This window comes from Equus przewalskii, chromosome 19 (genome assembly GCF_037783145.1).
Source record: "Equus przewalskii isolate Varuska chromosome 19, EquPr2, whole genome shotgun sequence".
Classification (NCBI taxonomy): Eukaryota; Metazoa; Chordata; class Mammalia; order Perissodactyla; family Equidae; genus Equus; species Equus przewalskii.
In genome coordinates this window covers 46087012-46114603 of record NC_091849.1, presented here as the reverse complement: position 1 = coordinate 46114603, position 27592 = coordinate 46087012, and the positions used below count along the sequence as shown (strand labels likewise).

General features: G+C 45.0%; 1 protein-coding gene across 1 annotated transcript in view; it reads left to right on the top strand.

The window, feature by feature from the left end:
* The first annotated feature begins 8158 nt into the window (after positions 1-8158).
* TNFRSF21 (TNF receptor superfamily member 21) overlaps positions 8159-27592 on the top strand; it is a 66429-nt gene continuing 46995 nt past the window's right edge. Inside the window, exon 1 of the mRNA XM_070584752.1 lies at positions 8159-9066. Coding sequence (XP_070440853.1) covers positions 8980-9066 — 87 coding nt within the window. The 5' untranslated portion in view covers positions 8159-8979. The remainder of the gene's footprint in view (positions 9067-27592) is intronic.

Here is a 27592-nt window from a genome sequence, read left to right as displayed (position 1 = left end):
GGGATGCAAACCCGCAAATCCCAGGTCCCTCAGGCAGAGCATGTGAACTTAACCACCACACCACCGGGCCGGCCCCATACCCTTTTCTGAATTCTACAGAAATAACACTCCATTCCCTGCCTGTAGCTTTCCCAACATCATATACTGCTCTCTGCCTTGCAAATCCCTCCATCTCAGCCCATTCAACAGGAAAATTTGAAAAAGAAGCAACAAAAATGAGGTGTGGTTATTTTTAAAAAATTTCTTGTAAACAAATACAATTAGTTTATTAGGGAAACAGCAATTTAGTGCCTTAAAATAAAACTCATTTTACAATTACTCCTAAGAGAAAAATTCCATAAAATACTAATTTAGTAACCAATACTGTCATTTACAACCCTTACTTTTAATTTTTTAATTTTTTTTTGGTGAGGAAGATTGGGGTGAGGAAGATTGTCCCAGAGCTAACATCTGTGCCAATCTTCCTCCATTTTGCATGTGGGATGCCGCCATAGCATGGCTTGATGAGTGGTATGTAGGTCTGTGCCCAGGATCTGATCCCCCGAACCTGGGGCCACTGACGTGGAGCATGTTAACTCAACCACTGTGCTGCCAGGCCGGCCCCGATCTTTGCTTTTTCACCTAGTGAATGGCTCTATATTAAAGATGGAGTTGAACAGATTTTTGGAGTAGACACTTACGTAGGATGGGTTTTCAAACAATACCGTTCATAAATCAGTTCTAGAAGAGACTGCTTTAAGATGCAAATATCCATTGTGCTGCTTATTATGAATTCTTTATTTAGCATTAGTTTTAGTGCTGTGAAGAGAGACGGCTGAAAACCTTGCAATGTGACACCACATTGCTGATTAATCTAAGGCTCTTAAATATTTTAGATATTTCAGTGAAATGCCTAATTTCCAAGCAAAGTTTGGATGTTCATGTTGCTTGGAAAGTGACTTCAGATACAAGCAAGTTACTTCAATTCAGACTGGGGCTTAGTACGTGCAAGATGTCCAAAAATCTTAATGCCGTTTTAAACTTTACTTCAAAAGTATATATCTTACAGGTAACAATTACAAATCATTTAAAAGTGTTATTATTTCAATTACTCTAGCTTTATGCATTTTGGTGAATTTTGAATAACTACTGTTTTATTTAAATTTTTTTCTGTTTTGGTCAGTGTTTGCAATCTTCAACTAGAGGGGGTGAAAATTCAAATTAAATACGTATTATTCCAAAAAATTTTTAAAAAGCATCAACTGTACAAAAAAGCTAAAAACTTAAACTTTCAAATTTTGGGGGTAAGTTTGTTGCATGTATACTTCCAAAAGTAGTAAAGTTTAAAACTGCCCCAAGGGGCCGGCCCGGTGGCGCAGCGGTTAAGTGCGCACGTTCCGCTTTGGCGGCCCGGGGTTCACCGGATCGGATCCTGGGTGCAGACATGGCACTGCTTGGCACGCCATACTGTGGTAGGTGTCCCACATATAAAGTAGAGGAAGATGGGCATGGATGCTAGCTCAGAGCCAGTCTTCCTCAGCAAAAAGAGGAGGATTAGCAGTAGCTAGCTTAGGGCTAATCTTCCCCCCAAAAATTAAAAAAAATTAAAAAAACAAACTGCACCAAGTCCTTTGGGGCAGCCCTTGGAAAACATTATATATAATAGGTGCTGTGGGAATAAAGGTGACAAAGATTTAATCAGAAGGGGAAATTCCCTCAAGGAAAAAATCCCTTTGTCCTCAGCTCAGTTGCTACAGTCAGGGCACCAACGACCAATGACCAATCGTCCAAAAAAACCTCCAGGCCCTTGAAGGGGTGAGACGGGGTGTGCGTGGAGGATGGTGAATGGGGGAGTCTGTAATTACATTGCCTACATTTCCATTGCTTAAGTGACTTTGGATCCAGTTTTCTCTTGCTGATGAAGTTATTCCTCTGTCCATTTGTCAGAGGCTTTTAATGCTGCCCTCGTCATTTACAAAAGCTGAGGAAGGGCTCAAGAGAGTGCTGGAGTGTCTGTTTATCCAAAAGGTCTTCTGCCTCCAACGAAGGATCTTCTACAACCTATTGTAGTGAGGCGATCTCCTGTGCATTGGCTAAGCGAGTGAGCTATGAAGCCACAAGACTTAGGTTCGAATCCTGTCTCCACCAGTGGCTAGGTATGTGACCATACACAAGTTACAAAATCTCTATAAGTCTCAGTTTGCCAATTTGTAAAATGGGGATGATGATTCCAATAATACATACCCCAAAACTTTGTTGTGTGGATCAAATGAGATAATGTATGTAAAGGACTTACGTGGTGCCTAGTACATGGTAAATGGTCAATGCATGCTGCTGACTATTTGTGTTACCTTTGTTACAGTGCCCCAAACCCTCTCCTTGCTTCCATCAAAAATGGAACCTTCAAATGAAAAAGGTTTCTGCATTTGAAGTTGGCAAAAGTTGGGGGCAGAGGATCTGAGGAAAATAGAAGTAAAAGAAAAAAGCGTGATTGTACTGAGCAGTGAGGACCAAGATGAGGCCAGACAGCATGGAGCTCTGTTAGCGTGGACACGACTTCTTGACCAACACTGACCTGAGAAAACAGAGGCAGAGCTTCTGCGAACGTGGATGAATGTTGTAAGGTGAGGATGGTTGGTCATGGGGTGAGGACTTCAAGGATGACTCCGGGGCAAATGAAGTGACAATGGGAGGACGGATGACAGACTAGGAGAGCGGGGAGAGGTAGACAGATGGGAAACTGTGGAGAGAATGAATACAAGGCAGGCTCAGCAGGGCTGAAGGAGGAGAAAAGGACAAGATTTTTGATCAGAGAGGAAAGACCTTAGAGCTTGGAATGGCAATGTCGTGTCTTCCCTCTGCCTTTGCTTGTGTTGCCTCCCTGGCTCAGAAACCTAACCAGTTTCTTCCAAAACAAATTTCCGCATTTTCAGGGAATAACCCATCTAGCCTTCTCCAAGTACTCAAACCCTCAACAGTCTTACTTTCTTCTATACACGTGTAGCTCAGGCCACACATCTTGGTACTAAATTACAGTCTTGTCCTACATGCTTTCATGTTTGTTCATCTCATCTGTTTGATTTTATTGTAAGCTCTTGGAAGGCAGACAACTTGCTGGATATTCTGTCTGCAGCCCTGCGTCTTCGCACAGTGCTGGGTGAAAGCCTGGCCTCCATATCTACATGGTGATCGGGTGGAAAAGGAGATCAGTCAGAGAGAGCAAGTGGGAAAAGTGCAGAATCCAATGGCTTGATGAATCCCAAATGGGACGAGCAACTCCCGAACAGAAGCTAATTGTGCTGCATGTTCCCTCCATTCCTCTCAGCATCTGCTTGGACCTCCTCTTTCCCAAACGCTTCCTTCTTCAATCTTCTCTCCCTTCCTACCTCAAACAGCTTGAACTCCTCATAGCCACGAGAAAGCATGGCACGTGAGCCAACTGAAATCCTAAAACTTAAGTGGGAGAAAGGATTGTAAAAGATCTCTTAGTCCATATTTATCATTTTGCACATCAGGAAGCTTAAAAACACACAAACAGATACAGAGGAGTATAGTGACTAGTCCAAATTTTTACAGCAGAGCCAAGACTAGAAATCACATCTCCCAACTATAACAGTTTTCTTGATGCTACATTGCATCGTATCAGAGTAAGCAATTTTTCTATTCATCCTAACTTCAAATTCTATGCGTCTCCGAAGAAATTTCAAACTTTCCAACTCAATGTGTCTTCTCTAATTAGAGTGGTTTATAACAGATAATTCTTTCAAAAGGAGATTGGAGAAAGGAAGTTGATTTATTGAGTACATGCCAAGGGACAAGCACTGTGCTGGGAATTTTACATATTTTATCTCATTTATTCCTCATATCACCACTATGAGATGGTTCTGATTGTCTTATAAACAATAGATTAAGGTATTGCTCAAACCCACCCAATTAATAAATAGTTTAGTGGAGATTTGATCCCATATCTGGTGACTCCCCCAACCCAATGACTTTCAATTAAAGTATTAAATGAAGTCTATTTTCTCATTCTCTCTCCTATTAAGTGAGAAATGATTTAGGGCACTGAGTGGAAAAAGCTTATGGCAAAATGAAAGTGTTATGGGTGTGGACTCCTAAGGCACCTGGATGCTGGCAAGTCAAGGTGAGCTCTATTTTTCACAGGTGACAGTTTCTCTCCTTCAGGGAAAGGAAATAATTCAATCTCCTCACTGTTTCTGGGAGTGAGACAGAGGTGTCATACCTTCAAAGACTTGGCTATTTGACTTTTCAAATCATCTCTCTCTTATCATCCAAAAGACAAGGAAGCTTCTGGAACTGTGCCTGCTTTGCAATTCTATTCCCATTTGATCTTATCCAACAGTGTCTTCTTTGTAGCACGTCACCATGGAGACTTGATCAAACTCTTGCTCATGCACTTAATCTTGGAATCTGTTGCTGAATGGTTGATATTCCTTCCTTAGGCCAAAGAACAGAAAGTTCTTAAATGAATTCCTTTAAGAAAACAGAGCTGTGCACAAAATGTTTAACCCAAGTCCGGGATATGGCACTTTACTAATACACCAGATTAAACCTGTTATTGTTTGTATAACCCAACTCAGGATGTTTGAATTAAGGCTTGGAAAAAGAAAAGGTACATCAGGTGTGTTAACTATTCCACAGCTTGTCAGACTTTCCAGTTTGCTTCACTCAACAAATATGTACTGAGTCAGGTAAATATCTTGAATCTTGACTATGGAGACATGAAGATGATTAAGACATGGATTTTGCCCCCAAAGAGCTCAAGAACTGGCCAGGGACACAGATAATTAAACTGACTATAGCATAATGTCATGCATGCATGCCATAAGAGAGCCACGTGGGGAAAAAACGAGAGGAAGGATCGACTAAGTCTTTCCAAATGAGGGTAGAGAAGGTGAAGAAAGGACGTTAGGAAAGGCTTCTCAGATGAGGTACCATTTGAGGTTGGTCTTAAAGGGTGGATTCATAGGGATTCGTAAGCAGAGGAGAGGAAATGAAAACAATACCTAACAAAGGCTTGTTAACAAAGGAAGTATGACATGGACTGGGTAGTTAAGAAACGTAATGATCTACATGGGATTAGTATGTAGAAACTGGGGTTTATAGGGATTGGCAGGGGGTGGGAACAGAAAACGAAGCTGGATATAGGAAGTAAAGGCTCTGTGTGCCATGTTGGTACACGTCTACTCAATCTCCTTGCAGTGGGGAGGGTTGAATTATAAACAGAGATCAGGACATGAGTAGTTTTATTGACTTTGAACTTCAAATTGAGAATAAGGAGGAATTGTTGGGTTTTTGGCCAGAGGGAAGGACATGATCAGATTCGGCTTCTAAAAAGCTCACTTTCATTAGGGTGTGAAGAAGAGATTAATTGTAAGGACTGAGAGGTTCAGGCAAAAGGAGAGGCGGGGATACCAATCATAGGTTTGTGTAATCCTCTAGGCAAGCAGCCTTGACCAGAGCAGAAGGGATATAGGGGAGGAGCAAGGGAAAAACTGATAGAGACGGAATTAGAGTAGAATTGACTGAGATAGAATTAGCAGGTCTTCAGACAGATTGATGAGAGGGATGATGGATAACTCAGTCCTAGCCAATAGGAATGCTTTTCAGAAGGCACACATGATAAGTGTTCTTGCCCAGAACTTTAATCACATGGCCATACCTAGGAGCACCAGAGGCTGGGAAACACGGGCTTTTATTCTGGGCAGCCACACAATCAGCTGAAAATAAGTGTGTGTCTATAATGGGGGACAATAGCAATCTCTACCACCCATTCCTGCTGAACTATTTTAGTCACCTTTTCACCTTTCTCCTCCCTGAGACTCTGAGCTCCCCAAAGGCAGGATCAGCTCTTATTATTATCTCTGCAGTGGCCAACAGTGCCTGTCACACAGCAGATACTCAACACATGTGGAGATGAAACAATCTTGCTGTTGCCCAGACAAGCTTCATGCTCTTCTTTCCTCTGAGCTTGATTTTAGCTGATTCCTGCACCTTTTGCACGCTCACATCTATTCCTGTCAAATTCCTGCCATTCCTTTGTGGGTCAGCTCAGGATGTTGGCCATAAAGCAGTCACTGCTCAGAACCTCAGAACGTGGACAACTGTTATTTTCATTATGAAAACTGGGTACTTGATTTTTAAAGACTAAAATTTTACTAGAACTGCCAAAGGTACGCAGGATAAATAAAAAAATAAGGTAAAACTCAAGGCAAGATGGTAATTTTGGTGATTTCTCCAGTGTGCAGATACATAATCAGGTTTTTAACTAGAAAGACAGAAAATGGAAAAAATAGATAGAAAAAGCAGATCGGCTGGAAATGTACTAAGGGAGAGGAAGGAATTAACAATGATTTTGAGACTGGGAGGCTAGGAGACTTGTGCAGCATCAGTAGAAATAGAAAAAGCCCAAAGCTGGGATGTGTGTGAAGAGATGCGGGCTGGAGAGTGATTATATGGCAGAGATATGACAAAGCTAGTTCTTGCGCATGATTGAATTTCTATCCTTTCCCAGAAAATAAACGTCTAAGTGACCATATTGAAAATGTGGCAATGAGTTAAACAATACTTGAAGAATTTTTACAAAGTGAAATGAAAGCATTTATACATTTTAATTCAAAGCAATAAAGTTTCACATCCCATCTAGATTCAAGTTATTCATAATCTATTTATCACTCATATAGAGGGATATTTATTTAAATGTTAACAGCAAACAGGATTGAGTGAATTCTCATCTGTCAAAATGGATATTCGATTTCAACTTGATGTGATCGATGTTATCCCAGGAAATGATGAAACCTGAAAGTAGTTGAAGCCAATTCAAACTTAGGTTTTAGGAAGATTGATAGTTGAGAAAGGACTCCTTATACTTGCACAGTAACCCAAACGCTAAATTTGCCCAACTTCATGGAGCAAATCACTCAGATCCTACTTTGAAAAATGTGAAGTTTGGATGCAAAGAGTTAAATGGACTAACTAGCAACAAACAACTGCTTTGACCACCCCCCCGCACCTTTTTTACACCTATGTAACTTCTTTAACAAAAACTTACGATGGTATTGACCAGTCATTTGAGTTTTTGAAGAAATAATGGAAACTGTTATATATGGAGACACAATGCACATCCCCGACTCTTTTAAACTTCTGGAAATAGCTGGACAGATTCAAGTTCAGACACTGCCCTCTCCTTAAAACTCCATATTTAGTCGTAACATTTTCTAGAAGTTCTTTGAATTTAACCAGCAGTTATATGTTCTGGCTTTTTCTACCTCCAACATTTATGGACAATTGTTTTCTTTACTGACACATGTTTAAACCAATAGATTGGAATTAAACCTCATATTAATTTTAGCATCCCCCAAAGTGTTCAGAGAACAAAGGCCAAAGCACTATACATTAAAAAGAAAACGATTAGTTGGCACCTCTGCCTAAGTTACCTTCCGGGATACTGGGTATTGAAGCAGATAATTGAGAAAGTGTGTTTATCTTGAAGTAGAAGCGGTCAAGGGAAGTTAGACTAAGACAGCACCATAGGACCCACAAGTGAGCATGTGGACCAGACGGCCAAAGAGGTCATTTCAGTATAGTATGCCATGGGCTGTCAGTACATAGACAGGGGACACTACTGTACCAGAAATGGTGGCCACAGTCAGGAGACTCTGCCTTCCCGAGGTTAAACAAGGCTTAACACATTCAGAAGTGTGGGAGATGCCAACCATCCAAGAGAACGTTCTGCTGGTTCTTACTTCCGAAGCGGTATACTACCTCCCTTTCTACACACCCACATCCCACAAAGGCATTTGGAACTCAACTCAAACGTTTTTAACACTTTTTTTGTGGGGAAGGGTGTTTCTTATCTCTGTGATAATCTGATTCAAGACTCTGGATCCTTTAATTATGAAAATGCACCTGCCCACATGTTTCAAGGATTTCCAAGGCCTCTCGAGGACCATCCATGGACCCAACTCCACGGACTCCGGGTTTGGAATTCTTCGTCTGATTTCCTTAACTGCATTCATTAGCCTAGAGGTTCTCAAACTTTGCCACATATTAAAATCACATGGGTAACTTTAAAAAATCCCAATGCTCAGGCCACATCCCGTTCCAGTTAAATCAGAGTCTCCGGGGCTGGGACCCAGGCATTAATATATATGATCTAATCTCCAGGCGATTTTAAAGCTCAGCCAAGTTTGAGAATCAAAGCACTGGTTTCGTTTTGGCACGCAGTTGCTCTAAGTCCTCTAGGGTCGGCTGTTTTCAACCATTGCGTCAGAAACAACAGAAAGGCGTCCGCTGCAGGAATAATTTATTTAGAATCATCTAGGAAGAAAGAAGTTAATTTGGGTCAGCGTGCGCATGACTTCGCAGCGTTTTCCCTGGGTCAATAAGCAGCTGCAATTTCTTCAGCGAACGCCAAGGGGCACCCTCTCCCTCCTGGCTCCACCTGGAACGCCTTCCCCTTTCGGATAGCACAAAGAGCCCGGCCTCCTCCAGGGTGACATCACAAAGGGCCGATCCCCCGCCCCTTCGGCGCCACCACGTGTGTCCCTGCGCCCGGCGGCCAACCGACTCAGTCCCTCGCCGGCAGGTCTTGGGCAGCGGAGGAGGGTGGTTGGCAGTGGCTGGAAGCTTCGCTATGGGAAGTTGCTCCTTCGCTCTCTCGCGCCCAGCCCGCCTCCCTGGTTCTCCGCAGCCGCTGTCGGAGGAGAGCACGGGGAGGCGCGGGCTGCAGCCGCCGCTGCCTCTCCCCGCCCGGGCGGCCGCGCCGCTGGGCAGGTGCTGAGCGCCCCGGAGCCTCTCTCGCCGCCTCCCTCCTCTGCCCAGCTGCCCGGCTGCCGCAGTGCACATGGGGTGCTGGAGGTAGATGGGCTCCCGACCGGGGAGGCGGCGGTGGATGCGGCGCTGGGCAGAAGCAGCCGCCGATTCCAGCTGCCGGGGGGCCACACGCCCCGGGCGCGCCTGCGAGTCCGGAGCTCAGCCATGGGGACCTCCGCGAGTAGCAGCACCGTCCTCGCCTCCTGCAGCCGCATCGCCGGAGCCACGATGATCGCCGGCTCCCTTCTCCTGGTGAGCGCTCGGGGAGACCGGGGGCGGCGGCCGCGCGGGAGCCGGAGGCGCCGCTCTCCAGGAGCGGGGCGGGTCTCCGGGCTGGGGCCGCGGGAGGCGTGGGGTCGGGCCGGCCGGGTTGGGGGGCCCTGCAAGACAAGACAGCACACGGGAGGGGCTGCGACCGGTTTATTTGCGGGAGCCGCAGAGCTCAGCCGGGACTCGGGAATGTGGGTGAATTGTTTTCCTTAAAGCCTGGCTGCTCTGGAGGAGGCGCTAGGGGTGGCCGCCGGTTTTCCTGCGCATTTCAGGGCTTTCCCCCTACTCGGCCGCCCTCGTGCTCCCCACCCCCTCCCCACAGCCCCCCAGCCCCCGGCCGCTGTTCCCTCCGCGTGGTGTGGGGCTGGGGCTGCGGCGTGGGGCGCCGAGGGCTCCCCGCGGCCGCCGCTTTGTTGCAGCCGCAGTGTCATGTCGGGATGCTACCGCAGTGGGAGAGAGTGGGACCGGTGCGCGCCGGGCGGTGGAGATGCCGGGCGCATCCGCGCCTTGCGGTCCCCAACCGGGCGCAAGCCGCCCCCTCCCCCATCTCTCTTCCTTGGCTCGGGTGGGTCCCAGTTTCTGCACGCCAGAAAGAACCTTGAGACCCACTCAGGCGCTTCCAAAGCGGCAGCTCCCAGCCAGCCAGCGCGCTGACACTTAAGTTGGGGGAGGGGGAGAGAGCGCTGCATAAAGGAAGATGAATTTTCTCCAGTCTTTCTGTCCCTCGTTTACCTGGGTCCAGGCTGAAGACCCTACAGGGTGGGGCAGGTTCCTTCTTCAGTACCCGGGTCACATTCAGCTCTAGGGCGTGCCCTCTCCGGAATCCCATCACTTACCTGGTTGAAGCCTGACGTCACCCTTGACTCAAAACTTATCCCAACTTCCCCAGAGCCCTTCTCCTTCTTTCCAAATGTTAGGGGAGAGGGGGCGAGTTAGGTGGGAGAAAATTAATTTAAGATCAAACCCTTGAGCCACCATAAGCTTCCCATGCCTATCTTTTTGTCTCTGCAAGGAGGGTGGAGATTCTTAGCTAAAAACCAAACAAAAACAAAAAACAAGAGCCTATTTTCATGGCAGGGCTGTGTAAGGGAAAGGCAGGCTTGCTGTCTCCTTCCCGAAAAGGGCTTCATGCCTGCCTGGCCAAGATCTGCCTAGATCCCAGGGCACTGCAGTTGCTATGGCCTGGGCATTCATCCTACAGACACTGGTTCCCTGTGAGTGTGTGTTTTAAGGGAAGAGAGAGACTACGGGAAAGTTTGGTGCCCTTAGCATTTATAATGAGGCAAGTCCTAGTCTCCTTCGGAGACTCTTTTCTGCCCATTTAGAGTAACGGGAAAGTCAAGATTTGTAGCCTTGAAACAAGCTGCGAGGATGGTGAGCAGTTGCGGGTGGGGGGAGGTAGTCCCTTCAAGCCGGCACCTGGATTGATATAGTCTTGGTGTGGAGAGAAACCCGTCTAAGCCCATGGGAACACTGATCTTGACATCAGTGGACGTAGATCTGTCCTTGAGTTTCTTCCTTCTCTGCCTTGGATCTACTGTTCTAGCCCGCCACATGTCTGTCGGGTCCCTCCAACACTCACATCGAGTCCAGTCCTAGATTAAATCTTAAATCAGTGTATTTCATTTATTTTACCTTTTAGCATGAAATAGGTTCTTTTTTTTTTTTTAAAGATTTTATTTTTTCCTTTTTCTCCCCAAAGCCCCCAAGTACATAGTTGTATATTCTTCGTTGTGGGTCCTTCTAGTTGTGGCATGTGGGACGCTACCTCAGCGTGGTTTGATGAGGGGTGCCATGTCCGCGCCCAGGATTCGAACCAACGAAACACTGGGCCGCCTGCAGCGGAGCGCGCGAACTTAACCACTTGGCCACGGGGCCAGCCCCTGAAATAGGTTCTTAAAGTAAGGTCTCGGTGTACTCAAAGTGTAAGAGCCTGGCTCCTTTTCTTAAGTCATTAACCTGGATTTACCTAAAAATTTTGCACTGGATTTGCAACTGAAAACCTGAGAATTGAAGTTTGGCTAATTTTTTTAAAAAGTGAAATTTATAGTGGAGCTTAGAAGCAGCCTCAAGGTGTTAGCTGAAATAGGAGTCCTTATTCTCCTGTTAACTACAATAGAAAGGCTCCACTTCAGTTCATGGAATGGCCGGGGGTCGACCCCTTGTCCTGAAGGGTGACTGAGAAGGGTGTACATGGGTCACCGGGGGCTATGTTGTAACCCCCAAGCAGGGTGGGGAGGTGCCATCTTTTATTTTTCCCATCGCCACTCTTGCAAGCTCCAGTCCTCAGGACAGGTGTTGTTAATGTATCAGACCATGGGCTCGTGACATATTTCTCAGGATTATTTATCCCATTGGGATTCTTGACCATGTGAAAATAACAGGCACCAGGTCCCAGAGCCCAAGTAAACATGGCAGGGTGCTCAGAACACTCCTGGGGGCCGTTAGTGACCTAAGTATACATTGTGATTAGATTAGACAATAATGAACCCAATACAACGTCCTGTTTATTATGGCTTACATTTACCCCTCTTCTTGCAAATATCTCCTCTATTGTGTGGCAATATTTGTTATTGTCATCATTTTTGATGCTTTTTCTTGTCGTGACAGGCTAGCTGTATGAAAGAGAACTTACTATAAGATTTTAAAAAAAAGCTAATACAAGGCCAGCCCTGGGGGCCTAGTCATTAAGTTCAGCGTGCTCTGCTTTGGTGGCCCAGGTTTGGTTCCCAGGTATGGACCTACACCGCTCTGTTAGCGGCCATGCTGTGCTGGTGGCCCACATACTAAAAAATAGAGGAAGATTGGTACAGATGTTAGCTCAGGGCAAATCTTCCTCAACAAAAAAACCAACCCCCCCATATGTGTATACTTATATATGATAATGATATGTATAACATATAGTATGATTTATATGTATATAAAAATTACTGTGCTAGGTGCTTTGTATATAGTATCTCATTTAACTCCCACTGTCTCTGAAGGGGGTGGTATTATTTCCATTTTACAGATGAGAAAATGGAGGCTGCAAAAGCATCATTGGTTTGACCTGGGCCACACAGCTCCCAAGTGAGGGCACTGAGGCTGGAGCCCAGGACTGTCTGACTCTCAGCTCACGCTCTGCCTCACGCCTGGGCCACACTGCCTGTGTCACAACTCCAAACTGCTGGATGATGAAATGTAACAGCAGAGAAGGCTCACTGGGGCAAAGTTGAAATGGGTGGTTTGGTCTGTCGCGGAACGTAATGAGAATTACGAGAGTGCCTCTGGTAGGAAGTGTTCTTGCTGCTTGCACTTCTGTTTCTGATGAATTGAGGTGTCTGCATGATACTGGAAAGTAAACCATAAACTGAAAGACAAAATTTTCTGTGTTCCAGCCCAAAAGTCTGTAGAGAAGATAAAGGAGATTTAGGTTTGTGCCGGTGTGAAGGAATGCCCTAGAAGGGCTTGCCCACTATGATGCGACACACTCAGGGATGTCTCTTGCCCTCAGGGAGCTTGCTTTGACTGGACGGATAGAATGTGGGCAGTGGGGCCAGCAGAAGAGAAGGGAGCCGTAATTGATGAGGAAATGGTGTCTCAAGTTTTCGAAACTGCTATTCTGCATATATTATGAATTCCAGAGAGAGGGACATTTGCTGCAAGGGCCTGGTCTTCTGTGTGCTGGCCTGGAAAGTACCAAGTATTAGTATTTGTCACTGTTATTGAGACTGGATACCTAGCTTGGTGCCACCTTCTGACCTTAGCTTCTTGAAGTTGTTGTCTAGAATTTGGCGCTTGACTTTGGCTATTTGACTAGGTAGGTGTGGCGTGCTCTGGTGGAGGCTGAACTTCTGATGGACTTGGTGGTAAGTTCAAGTAGAACTTTGAATTAGAGCTGATAGTACATCCAAAGGATTTTTCTCCTCTCTGTATAGCTCTTTCTTTTAAAGATTGGCACCTGAGCTAACATCTGTCGCCAATCTTTTTGCTTTTTCTTCATTTACCCAAAGCCCTCTGGTATATAGCTGTATATTCTAGTCGTGAGTGCTTCTGGCTGTGCTATGTGGGATGCCACCTCAGCGTGGCCTGATGAGCGGTGCCATGTCCTTGCCCAGGATCCGAACTGGCGAAACTTTGGGCCGCCGAAGTGGAGCGCGCGAACTTAACCACTTGGCCATGCGGCTGGCCCCTGCTCTCTCTATGTCTTAACTCCACAACACTGGAGTGTGAAAGTTGGAAGGAAAAAAACAGCCTAGATTTGGGAAGCAATTTATTGTATGTTAATAAACCTACATTGAGCACTTTCTCTGGGATAGGCATTGTCCTAGGCATTGGGACCCCAGGGATGAATTAGGATCTGAGTGAAGCCCCACAGGTACAGTTTACATGGTGTATAAAATGTACATGGCTCCCAGCAGTGCTGGTTGGGTTTCACTGTCTTATATGGAATCAGTGGCTGAATGTGATATACTCGAAGTAATACACAAAATGTGATTGATGTTGAAATCTTTAAACTGCTTGAAGTAACTTTGGCTGTTAGTCTGAAAGAGGAAGGAAAATCTTCCAAGTCTCAGAATAACATAGATTAGTCTTGGTAAGGAAGGTGACTCATAATCAGAAGAATGGAGAATTCTGGGGATCTGTACTGGAATGCGGGGTTTCCAGCATTCCCCGTGAGTCTTCCATCCTTGTCAAAATGTATAGAATGGGATCGAGCTTTCTCATCGAAACTGTTTCTAGAGGCGTGTGGCTGGCTGAAGCTGCCTCAGGTCCAGTCCAAACCTCCAGTGTAAATAACATACGCAAGCAAACCCAATCAGCAAGAAATAAATTCCTCGAAATGGAATGTCTGCTACCTTAGGTTAAGAAAAAACATGAGACTAAAAAGGCATAAATCCACCAACTGGCTAAATTACATATTTTAGCGTGGCTAAATTTGGACAGAGTCTATCAAGCTGGATGTGTAGGCACAGTTAATGCCCTATTTTCCAGGACAGTTTGCAGAAGGCCCCTTTCTCCAGGTGTGCCCTTATTGGATAGGGGCAAGTAGGCATGAGCTGCTGGGCTGGCCCTGGCTGGTGGTCTGTGGACTTTCTGCATTGTGGATCAGAATGCAGAGACATCACTTTACACTTGATTCCATCTGTCCAGATGAGAGGTAAAACCTCTTTGGAGATTCCATAGGCAAGTTGAAAATTGGTTTTGTACTCACCTGGCCCTTTATAAAGTACATGAAATGTAATTGGCGTAAGCAAACTTCATTAATTTTTTTGGTGTCGGGAAATGGTCAGATGCATCATCAGACTATTCAAGGGCCTGTATGAATCGAGTGACTTTTCATTGCGTAAACTCCAATGCCTATTTTCCAGTAAGCACTAATACTCTGCTGGCCCTCTTCCCCCAGTAGGCCTGGCAAATTCCGGTGATGCCAGGCCACTGGCAACTTCCTGGCAAACTCAGGTGCTTCTGTTCTGTGACAAGAGGAGCCCAGAGTATCATCACCTTTGGGCATGTGCCTGATGACCATTTGGAGCAGACTCAGTCTGCACCATCAGGCTCAGAGATGTCTCTTTGACAGAATGAAAACTGAAGCCATAGTAAGAGTCAACTTGGCCCCCCAAATTGAACCCCCCTTTAGCATTAGCAGGACACTGGGCTTTGTTGCTTCTGGAGTGGCAGCTGCTGTGCTTTGATTCTTTAGGAATAGGGGCAAGATCATGAGTAAATACTGGCCTTGCCCAGTGTTTGTATTTGTCAAATACCAAAAGTAAATAGGAATCCTAAGTTGGCTTGCATGCTGCCACCTGGCTTTCCTACCACCTCCCGTTTCCAGCCTGAGTCCAGGAGGAGGGGAGCTGGGCAGAGGTTATACCCCGGGAGGAAGCTGGCAGATGTCATTGAGCGTGTGCTGAACTGGGACTGTCGAGAGGTGGGGCTCACTGATGCAGGCTGTTGATTCAGAGCAGCAGTGGTCTCACTCTTCTTGAGGGGTGCTAAACGCTGCTGGGAACGGTTCATTCTCCCTGCATTCTGGCTATCTCGATTTTTTTCACATCAGCCTCCTGGCCAAGGAGATGACAGATGTTTGCAGTGGTGGGAAAGTTGTGCTCAGAAGGACCTCAGACAGTGGGCATGGCCAGGATGTGGGTGGGTAGTCAGGGCACTGAGCTGTGGCCCCATCCTGTCTTTAGAATATATGAAAATTATGTCAAAGGCTTTGTTCTAAAGTAAAAAACAGAACAAAAAGAAAAAAAGGAAAGGAGGCTTAGTAAGGGAAGTCATAGCAAGGCTCATTATCTGCTCTTTGTATAGTTTTCCACGTGCTCTTCTAGCCTGGAACTACTTGGTGGCTCTGTTGCTTGGAGCCATTTGCAAATCTGTTTTGGGTGAAGGAACATGAGTTTAATGGCTTTAGGAGAGAGGAGAGGAATGAATCCATGAGTCGTACAATCAAATGAGAGCAGCGGGGAATTTAAGATGGCTTTGGTGCTGAGAGCCCAGAAGGGAGGAATATTAATGGCTGTTAATATTAATCATTGATTTGATATTACCAACTCCTCTTATGTTCAGTACTTACCATTGACATTGTGTTGAGTACCTTCTACAAATGATCCCGGTAAATCTTACAAATCCATGACCTAGTAAGTAGCATTAGTCCCATTTTACAGATAAGGGGATGAGGCTTAAGAGAGGTTACGGTCAAGCAATTGACAACTGCTAGAAAGAAGATTCAAATCTAGGTCAGTGTGGCTTCGTACACACCGCTCTTAGTGCCCGCTTGTGGGTAGGAGACGAGTAACCTGAATTTACTGGAATTTTGTTTTCTGTTAAAGGAATGATTTTACCCAAGAATTAAATGTTCTCTTTCCATCCGATGAACACTTCTGCTCCATGATGGCATTTGGAAGTTTAGCCAAAATGGCTGATTATATAGTAAGAGCAACCTGTGTGTGTGTGTGTGTGTGTGTGTGTGTATGTATTAAAAGGGGAGGGCGTGGAGTCATTGGCAAGCGTTTTCCTATGGTGTGACTCTGACGGGCAAGGTGCCATGGTTAAGATGGAAAGATCCTCTTGCAAGTTGAAATGTTATAAATAGGGGATGGATGCTTTGCTTTCCTGCTACTTGGGTCATTTTGAAAAATATTTGCTTAGTGAGTAACAGTGTAACATGGGTTCTGCTTAGCAATGTAGTTTCAACTTAACTTAGCCTGAGAACCTGGGGACTGTTTAGGGTTTTCTTCGCTGCTAGTCTGATTATTTGTATGGGATGAGTGCATGGGTTTGCAGCACCTGTTATTAGTATTTCCTTTGTTAGCTATTCATTTCAGGTCTCTGAAACTTTAATTCCGTGATGTGCATAGTCCCACTGATGATGTTCTCTTGTGGTTTCTTGCGCTCTCTGTAGCAGACGTGTAAACAAGCTTTTAAACACCCCTCCTAGATTGTAGATACTGAGAAAGAAAGGTAAAGTGTGAGAGGAAATTTAATCACTGGTTCTGGGAAAGAGGGTGGAATTCTGGTCTCCCAAAGAACCTTTGAGATGAGACCATTATCTGATTTCATCCTTGGCATGGCCAGGTCAGCTTAATCAGGATTAGGAGAGGAGGGAGGGGTCAGAAGGGGGAAAAAGATTCAAAGGCAAATGTTGGCAGATTCCAAGAATAATTTAACTGGGTTATTCACTCCTTGCTCTTCCTTTACTTCTAGAAGTTCATGGCTCCTTGTATTTAAATCTTGTGTACCTGGCCCAGGGAAAATGCCAAATTGGACAAAGTTTGGGTCTGCGTCTCTCCTCATTTGGAATGCTCAGGGGCCAAGGTTGTTATTTCATTTCAGCTTCTTAAAGACGCCGGACAGTGTGTTATTCATCTTTGTATTCTGGCTCAATGGCATGACACATAGTAGATAAGCAGTAAATGATTGTTGAATGAATTCCGGAAGGATCTTGTTCTAAACTGTTCATTCATTCTGGACAAGTTAGAGAGCAATTGGAGTTTACGCTACATTTCAGTACTCTGAGCTACAACTCAAGGGTATTTAGTTATTAACGAAGAACATTTTAAACTTAAGCAAGTTGGCAGACTAGAAGAACCTAGTAGGTATGGAATTCTCTTTATGTGTCTTCCCAATTCATTTTTATTCTTCGACAGTATGCAAACATTTATGTATAGTTAAAAACTAATGTGTATGTACTTAGTTGTGTTTTGCTTTTCTTGTGTAGCTATTTTCTATTATCTTACAGATATTTTTCACTCATTTAATGAATATGGTGCATCTATTAAATGTTAGATGTTACTAGTCTCTGGGTATATGATAGTAAAAGGTTATTCATGGCCCCTTCCTCTTGGAGTTCATAGATTATCAGGTAAAACAGAAGGGGTGACTAAGTCCTCTTTAAGGACTGACCTCCTTAAGGAACAGAAGGAAGAGTATGCCAGTATGAGGGAACAGCATGGGGAATGGTCCAGAGGTAGGAAAGAGGCTACGTGTTCAGAGAGCAGAAAGAAGGCCATCATGGTGGGGGCTCAGGTTGGTGTGGTTGGGCAAAGGGAGTGTGGATTGAGGTTGAAGAGGTAGGCAGGGCCCAAATCATATGAGACCTTTTAAGGTGTGAACGTGTCAGCATATCATTTGGAGTTCAGAGGCAAGCAGGGTTGAATTAGATTTTGTTTTTTTTTCCTGGGAAAGACTTGCTCTGAGCTAACATCTGTTGCCAGTCTCACCACCCCCACCTTTTTTTCTCCCCAAAGCCCCAGCACATAGTTGTATATTCTAGTTGTAAGTCCTTCCAGTTCTTCTATGTGACCTGCTGCCACAGCATGGCTACTGACAGACAAGCGATGTGGTTCTGTGCCCGGGAACGGAACCTGGGCCACCGAAGCGGAGCGTGCCAAACTTTAATAACCACTAGGCCATCAGGGCTGGCTCTGAATTAGATTTTTTTAAAGCTCGTTCTGGCAGCTCTATGGAGAATGGATTAGAAAAGGGAAGCACAGAAGCAGGAGGCCAGCTGCAGTCTTTCTGAAGCTCAGGGGAGAGGTAAAGATTCTCGGTGGTGGCTGGGAAGAATGGGGATTAGTGGATAGATTTGAGAGATTTTGCAAAGAGTTTACTGATGGTGAGATATGAAGGGGCAAGTGGAATTGAAGGAAAGCAGTCATGAGGGCTGACTCCCTGGTTCCTAAGTTGAATAGTCCACAGCGGTCTGATTACCTTGAAGGGAAAGGCTGTGTGCGGGGGGACGGAGCGGGATTGGGGAACCCGAAGTTTGGATCTGTAGGTTTGAGGTGCCCGGGATTCCTGGCAATTCAAGCTTTCATGCCTGCCATTTTTCATGGCCCCCTCTGCTCTGGTTGGCAGTGTGTTGGGCCATCCTTCTGTTGTTGGATGCTTGGGTGGTGGTGGTTGTTCTCACTGCCAGCAGTGCTCATGGAATTGTCTCTGTACAAACCAATTGCTCTTTGTCCTTTTGGGTTGTTCCCAAAAGTGAGGTATATTTGAGGTATATTCCCCAAAGTGGAATTGCTCGGTTACAGGAAATGAATGAACAGTTTTATGGCTCTTGCCGCATATTGCCAGATTGTCTTTAGAAAGACTGAATTAATTTAGAGCCCCACCAGCAACCTATAAATGTGCCTTCTACCCCACAAGCCTGCCAACACTGGACTTTAGCATCTTAATTTATTTATGCTGCTTTAATATAGACATGTAAGGGTCCTTGGTTATGCAAATTTGCATTGCCCTAGTTGCTAGGAACATCATAAATTTATCCAGATGATGATTACCTTTCTAATTACTCATGTTGTCCTCTGTCTCTGCTATGGACTGGACTTTGTGTAAACCTCATTTGCATTAATTCTTTATATATTCTCGTTATAACCTTTTATTACTGTGTATGACATTTCTACATTCTACATTTAATATTATATTTAATAACACAAATTTAAGTTAATATTCTTAAGCCCATTTTTTTATATATCTGAGAATATCTTTTTTGTCGATTTTAATGGTCAGAAATTGATCTCTTTGCAGATGGACTAAATAAACTATTTGATTACTTTTAATTGTATATTTGATCTTTTTAATGTTGCGTTTGTTGACTTTTCTGGACTTCAGCATCATATGAACTACCTCAGTGTGATCTGCAGGATGTTCATACCCATTGCATAAGTAAGGGATTGTATGGCCAAATAAGTTTGGGAAGAGCTGGGTGCTAATAAGTGACCATTTTCTGCAGCCTTCCTGCAGGGTCTCCTGGAACGCCAACAGGCTAATATTGTGTCTCTCCAAGAGAGGGCTGCAATCAGGAGCATTTCCTAAACTTTCAGACCAGGGATTGGTAAACTTTATCAGTAAAGAGCTGCATAGTAAGTATTTTCAGCTTTTTCTGCCTTGTGGTCTCTGTGGGAACTACTCAGCTCTGCCGTTGTGCTTTGAAAGCAGCTGTGGGCAATACCTGAAAGAAAGGGCGTGGCTGCATTCCAATAAAACTTGATTTGTGGGCACTGCAATGTGAATTTCAAATAATTTTCATGTGTCACAAACATATTCTTCTTTTGATTTTTTTTTCCAACTACTTAAAATGTAAAAACCATTCTTAGCTTGTGGGCTATAAAAAAAGCAGGCAGCCGGCTAGAGTTTGTTCACCTATGTTTTAGACCCTAGAATCATTTTATTTTTATTTGTTTATTTATTTTCTTTTGAGGAAGATTAGTCCTCAGCTAACTACTGCCAGTCCTCCTCTTTTTGCTGAGGAAGACTGGCCCTGAGCTAACATCCGTGCCCATCTTCCTCTACTTTATATGTGGCATGCCTACCACAGCATGGCATGCCAAGCGGTGCCATGTCTGCACCCAGGATCGGAACCAGCGAACGCCGGGCCGCCGAGAAGCGGAACGTGTGAACTTAACCACTGCGCCATTGGGTGGGCCCGACCCTAGAATCATTTTAACATCTTATAGGACTAGATCAGGGAAATTCACTCTGGAAACTGCTTACTTAAATTCTGCCCCATTTGTCTGAAGTGTACTTATTAATAGTAAATCCTTTCTCCTCTTATATTTTCTCACTTGCTATGTACTAAGTTTATATTTTAAATGTGTGTGAAATGCCAGTTGGTCCTTGTGTGTCCTTTAACTCATTGTTGTGCAGGCTATATCTTTGTTTTGTAGAATGCTCCAAGTCTCATCGGGTATCTTTTAGGATTACAGCTTTTTAAAATCTGGAGTCTTGGATACTGCAGAGGGTTCCTGGATCCAATTCCAACACGTGTGTGGAGGCGTCCCCACACCAACGAGCAGATCTTGGTTGCCAGCAGGGTGTCTGAGAATTCAGTTCCTTCTAACGCTGTCTACCCAGGCAGAGAATCAGATTCCACAGGTAAAAGGCTCAGTCCTACAAGACCACCCTTCTCGAGTTTGATTAATTTGCTAGAACGGCTCACAGTACTCAAGAAAATCTACTTACTCACTAGATTACCAATTTATTACAAAGAATGTGAAAAGATACGAATCAACGGCCAGATGAAGAGAAACGTAGGGCGAGGGCCGGAGCAAAGGAGTTCCTGTCCTGGAGTCTGGCGCAGTGGCGCAGGGAAGCGGGGAAGCGGTCTGGTTCCCCAGTATGGAAGCTCTCCTTCTGGGTTTTTAAGGAGGCTTCATTATGTAGTCATGATTGACCAAGTCGTTGGCCATTGGCAGTTGATCCACCCTCAAATTGCCCCTCGGATCCCCCCTCTCCTCCCCTCTCCTGCCTGGAAATCAGGGAGTGGACTCCAGTCCTCTGATCATCCGCTGGTGCTGGTTCTCCCGGCAACCAGCCACAGCCCTTGGGTGGGGTCCAAAAGTCACCTTAAGTCATCTTTGTGGCCCTGAAGCATTTCCAGGAACTGAGGACAAGAATCTAAATATTATAACAAAAGATGCTCCCTTTGCTCTTATGCTCGGGCAACTCCAGGGTTTTGGTTGCTGTGAGCCAGGAACTGTGGATGAAGACCAGATATATCTGAACAATATATTTTGGTCCTCTGAATTGACCCAATGTATATTGCTTATAAATCACAGTATTGCAGGAATTGGATATTTGCATTTTCATTGGGGTATTTTAAAAGATTGTCTAATCCTGAGGGAATGAAGCTAAAATAGAGTAGAACGATAAGTAGAAGGAGTGATCATTAAAATAACTGACATTTGTGGAGCACTTACTTGTGTCACACGTGTTCTACCTGCTTTATCTGTGTTAAAAATTAATTGTGAAAACAATCTTAGGAGAGTAGCTATTACTATTATTTCGATTACACTAATGAGGACATGGAGACGTGGGCTGAGCCTCTTGCTAAAATCCCCCAGCTGGGACCTGAGAGAGCTGGGCCTGCTCAGCACCCTGGAAGCTAAAATGGGTTTTGTTTATACTTTCGTGCTGGAGTTGCTGCGCTGGCTGGTGCGTGTTAGCCTGCCTTGGTTTATATAAGGATTCTATAAATTCTTTGAGCACAGAAGAGTATCTCCCTGAACCTTTGCCACTGTCTTGTTTATAACGTGGCTTCTCCCTGTTGGTGGGGGTCGTAGCCTATAGAAATAGTCGTCGAAGCGGATGGAAGGAGATGAAGTTCTGTGGTCCAGGGATTGAGTGCCGGGTGCGCAGAGGCCTCTCTCTGCACTGCAGGTTGCAGGGAAGACGGCATCTGGGTTAGGTCTTGTCCGTTTTTTTCCTTTTCCCAGTGTCCCCTGAGCTTGCCTCCTTCTAGTCCTACAGTCAGCACATTCTAGCCTTGGCCGTCTCCATATTCACTTGCTTTGACAGCAGTCCCTGCTTTTGACCCAGCAACAGAAGACTTTTTTAAATCGGAGAGGGGAGAAGGAAATGCGGGAGCTGACCAAATTTATGTAACTGGGAGCAGTACTGTCTGTGCTTTGTGGAAGCCTTATCCTTGGAGCTTTCCTCGTTGCGCGTTCTTTTTCTCCCTTCAAAGCTAGAGAACTCTCAGCGGTCAGTGTCTTGCTGTTATGAATATGTGAGGCTCACAATGGCCAGACATTCTAGGGCGTCTAGTTCTACCTGGCTTTTGCCTTTTGATCATCTTAATAGATGTTGCATAGTCACCTTCTCAGGAATAACTTGCTCTCCTTATCTTTATTATAGTATCTGCAGTAGCTGAGATCCCTCTGAAAGTATTAGTTTTATGCAGCATTAAAAAATTTCTAGGGGGAGCTGGCCTGGTGGCGTAGTGGTTAAGTTTGCGTGCTCTACTTCAGAGGCCCGGGATTCGCAGGTTTGGATCCAGGCGCATACCTAGCATCGCTTATCAAGCCATGCTGTGGCAGTGTCCCACATAAAATAGAGGAAGATTGGCATAGATATTAGCCCAGTGACAGTCTTCCTCAACCAAGAAGAGGAAGATTGGCAGTGGATGTTATCTCGGGGCCAATCTCCCTCACCAAAAAAACCAAGTAATTTCTAAAGTAAATTCACAAGCTGTGTTCCTGTTTGTCCATTATGAATAGACAAAAGTTTACCACTGCCTTGAGTTTGCTCATTTCCATTAAAAATTATTGGAATTTGCTAGGGAACAAGAATGACATAAATATGTTGTTCTTGTAAACTGCAAGGAGTTTTTTCCCATTTGTTCGAAGGGTGAGGTCATGGGATAAGAATTGTTGAGGTAAATAGGCATCAACTTTCTAACGTGTATTAGCACATCTGGATGCTTCTGGTCTTCAGTTGGGTCCGTCTCTTCCCTGGAGTAGAAGTGACAACAGGGCAGATGTGATGTGGGTCACCAAGGTGAGTGTGGGGGGTCCTGGAAGCCTTTATAGCTTGTCCTTTTATTTTATTTATTTTTTTGAGGAAGATTAGCTCTGAGCTAACATCTACCACCAAACCTCCTCTTGTTTGCTGAGGAAGACTGGCTCTGAGCCAACATCCGTGGCCATCTTCCTCTACTTTATTTGTGGGACGCCTGCCACAGCGTGGTTTGACAAGCAGTGTGTAGGTCCGCACCTGGGATCTGAACTGGCGAACCCCGGGCTCCCGAAGTGGAACGTGCGAACTTAACCGCTGCGCCACCGGGCCGGCCCCGTCCTTTTAGACCTGCCTCTTCCCTCCTTCGAAATCTTTGTCCTGAGCATTACCTTTTAATCACTCAGTAAGTATGTGTAGTGTTCTCATATCCTGTTGGGGATGGGACACTAATATTTGCCTCATTTGTCCATTATTGTTGGTGAAATAAGTGTCCTGGCGAAATAAAATTTTCCAAATTACCAAAGTTTAAACTAGGATGGAACATAGATAACTTCTGAAGAATAATCTCATTATACTGCTTATAATTCTAAGCACCGTTAGTATATAAATCTTTTTCATAAAGTGAGAGGAGATGTTTTAAATTCATGGTTATATTTGCTTGTCATCTTAAGCAACATGCTGAGCATCATTCTTGTAAGCCAGTTATGGTTCTGGAAGTACAAATGATGTCGTCAGGGTCTTTGGAGGGGAAAGGACCTCTTTCCCCATAGGCTGAAGGCTGCCAGACTGCTTTCTCTCTTGAATTATCCTGGCGATTCTCTCACGCTTGGCTTAACACCTGTGCTTTCCTCCAGCAAGCTCCTCTGCCACCACACTTTCATGTGCTGCTTCTAATTATTTATGGTCTGCAGATCCATTCGTTCATTTAGTCAACAAACGCATGAGGTATACCCTGACTCACGTGCGTCCTTGAGGGCTCGGAGAGCATTAGGAGGGAAAACAGATTCTGTTCTTGTCCTCATGGAGTGTGGGGTCCAGGGGGAAGACACACTAAACAGATCCATGTGCAACTACAAAATTGTGGTAGTCCTATAGGAAAAAAGGGAAGAAAGGGAAACCTGTTTTAATTTGGGGAGAGGGCCAGGGATGGCGTTTCCGAGGGAGTTCCATCTCTGGTAAAGATTTTGCATTTCGTCCGTGAGTCATGAGGGAAGCCATTGGGAGTTCTAAGCAAGGGATGGAAGGATCAGATTTGGTGTGTGAGTGGGAGTGAATGTCAAGAAAGGAAGCCAAGAACTCAGTCCTCATTGCTAGACACTCTGAGGAGGTCTGAGGATCCCTGCAAGGGAGCTCCTGGTCCCTGCATTTTTGGACATTTCTTTTCACTGCTCAGTGCGGGTATTGGTAGCCTTTTTTTCTGTAAATGGGCAGACAGTAAATATTTTAAGTTTGCGGGCCATATGGTCTCTTGCAACTATCCAGCTCTGCCGTCGTATGAAAGCAGCCATAGGCAATGCCTAAACGAATGTCTGGGTTCCAGTAAAACTTAAAAGAACAAGTGGCATGCAGGATTTAGTTTGCTCACCCCTGGTTCAGAGGATGCTCTGTTGATGATTTCCGTGATCTTTATTATTGAGGTGGTTGAGCAAGGGAGGAAATGCAATCTACGTGGTTGTTCCTGGCCTTGAGCTGCTTATGATCATTATGGGAAGATAAATATATACACTTAGGAGGTCATCAACAAACATTATAAGACAATATGTAATTAGATACCAAAACAATGAAGAGAAACAGGAAATGTGATGAAGAGTTTGCTCCTCTACTTGGAATCTGGGTGTCTAGGACTAGTTGTAAAGGCTCCACGGAAAAGGTGAAATTTGACAGACAGTCACAGACACCTTGAAGGTTACAGTTGAATATAACCTAGTCCAACCCGCTAATTTTACAAGCGAGTAAAACAACGTCCTACTGGTCTTAAGGCAGAGCCTGGACAGGAACACAAGTCTTCTGTTCTCTAAGTCTTTGCCTGGGTACTCTTTCTACTTCAAATCTGATCCTTCTGCAGGCTGAAAATACAGATCTGGTAGATTCATATTAGTGGGGAGGAGGAGGAGCGAGAGGCTCTAAGCCATGGCTTGTGTGGAGACTTGTCCTTGAAGAAAGCGGTTCTCAAGACTGAGCAGCGTGGCTGTGGCTGTCATTTGGGATTAGAAGGAAAGAAGAGAAACTGGGGCGTGGAGTGGGAAGGGAAGGAGGGGAATACGGAATAGAGAAAAATGCACACGTACGCCGACATATGGACTAGGAGGCAATCTACATGTCCTTAGAAGGAGGAACCTCTACATTAAGGCGTATCCGTACTGTCGAAGAGAACTGGACCGTTATAAAGAATGAAATGTCTGTATTTCCGACATGGAAAGATTTCCGCGATGTAGTATTAGAAGCTGAATGAAAGCAAGTCACAGAATAGTATGTGTGGCCTGTCCCCTTGAGACACGTGAAGCAAACCTGCAGTAACTGAGCCAGCCAGCTTAAAGTGCGTGTGTATGTATTATGTGTAAATGCTCAGAATGGTCTGGAATCATGCACACCAAAATAGACAGTGGGTTTCTCCAGGGATGGGTGGATTTGAGAAGAGACTTCAACATTTTACTCTATTTCATAATTATTAGCATTATTGCAAAAATGTTTATCTTTGTTATAAAAATAATTATTAAAAAAGAACAATATGAAGACAGCAAAGGTGCCAGGTTGGGTAAGACGTGGAGGGAGGGGCTCTGAGTGGAACTGGGCTGTCTCCAGAGTGTTTCTCAGAATCAGAGGATTAGAGTTAGAGGGGTCCTGTCTTAGCTCAGGGGGTCCAGAACTTAGCTGGGCATCAGAACCACTTGGAAAGCTTAAAAACAGACAAAACGAATTCCTGGCCCCATTGCACATCCGCATGATCTCAGGTGATGGGACTGGGGATGTGACCTTTTTAAAAAGCTGGTAATTCTGATGCTGCGTTTGAGGCCAAAGGCTTTGGTGAACCTCTGATTTAGTTTCTCTGCCTCTGTACAAATGAGAGCATTAAGGATCGGGATCAGGTAGAACCTCAGGGTTTCTGGCTCCCGCTCGCCCACTTTTTAATGACTGTGTCTCCAGATTCAGGTGTTTTCCCTAACATTAGCTTTTAGGTATCAACTCAGCTCGGTTTTACAGTTTGTACGGAACATTCTTAAATATTGCTTTTGAACTTGACCCTCTTCCTCCCCATTACCCATCGCTTCACCCCTAGAATCGTCTTTGGGAATGATTTTTACATCATTCTGATTTTCTTAGAACCCAGAGGGCCACCACCAGGCAAGTTTTCAGTTGACTAAAAGGAAAATAACTTTTCTCAGGTGCCACCTGTGTCTCTGTTAAGAAAAAGGGACAGTGCCATCGCTTCTCTCAGCAGGGTTTCAGTAGGCTGAGGAGCCCAGGGGGCAGGTCCTCCAGCTATGTAGCTCAGATGGGATTGGCTGGTAACTTTGTTATTGGCAGAGTTCTTTGGGGTCCTTATAGCACAGTGATTTTCAAATTTGCTGTAGGAGTAAACCCTCCTTAAAATGAATTCTTATCTGGAAACCCCCTTAGCACATTGGTAAATCAGAGCTGCTGTGTTTGAGGCAGAAATGGGGAGCTTGGCGCCCTACTTCCCATCCCTGCCCATGGGCCCGCAGGTGCCCCCTCCCGGGCCTCAGGGGCAGCCCTGAGAACCGTTCCATCCTGTGCTCTCTTGAGTGCGATTTGAAAACTCTTGATTTCTTCCTCTTTCTTCTCTTATAGGTCATCGTTCACCAAATCCAGCTGATCTGACCTCTCAAATCTGTTGCCTTCTCCTCTTTCCATGGCCACCACCCTAGTCCAAGTCACCCAACTTCCACCTTAGCCTTCACCTTCTGAGTGAGTTTTCTCCTCAGCTCTCGCCCCACGCCACTTTCACCTTCCACTCTGCAGCCAGATAAGTTTTGAGTTCACAAATGTAGAGTATATGCCTCTTTCCCCCCACCTTCCGATATAAACATATAATGACTTCTCATTGCATTCTGGATTAGGATCAAAATGTGGAGCCTCTCCAAATTTGACAATGGCCACTGTGTTGCATCTTGAGGTAAAGCTACGTAAATTTTTTAGTTCCTGTGCTGAGCTTCCTTCTACTTCAGACTTTTGCTCTGGGACTCCCTCTGCCTAATCCCCTCCACTTCCCCTGCCCAGAGTTAAGTTCTGCTTCTCTATCCTTCAGAACTACTCCAGAATATTTCTCTACCATTCCTAAGCTAGGAAGCGCCTGTTAAACCCCCTCTCCCAGGGCTCTGTATTTCTCCTTCTCAGAAGGAATCTCAATTCTAATTGAGCAATTACTGATGTAATCGGTTGTTTCTGTGTGTCCTGCTTTGGAAGGTAAACTCCAGGGGCCGGCCTGGCCTGGTGGTTAAGCGGTTAAGTTCACACGTTGCGCTTTGGCGGCCCACGGTTCGCCGGTTCGGATCCCGGGTGTGGACATGGCACATTTGGCAAAAGCCATCCTGTGGTAGGCGTCCCACATATAAAGTAGAAGAAGATGGGCATGGATGTTAGCTCAGAGCCAGTCTTCCTCAGCAAAAAGAGGAGTATTGGCGGTGGATGTTAGCTCAGCTATTCTTCCTCAAAAAAAAAAAAAAAAAGAAGGTAAACTCCATAGGGCTGCCCTGTAAACTCTCAAGGTTCTATCCTCAGCCTCTGGCCCAGTGCCACACGTGGCACGGTACACACGTGGTAGGTC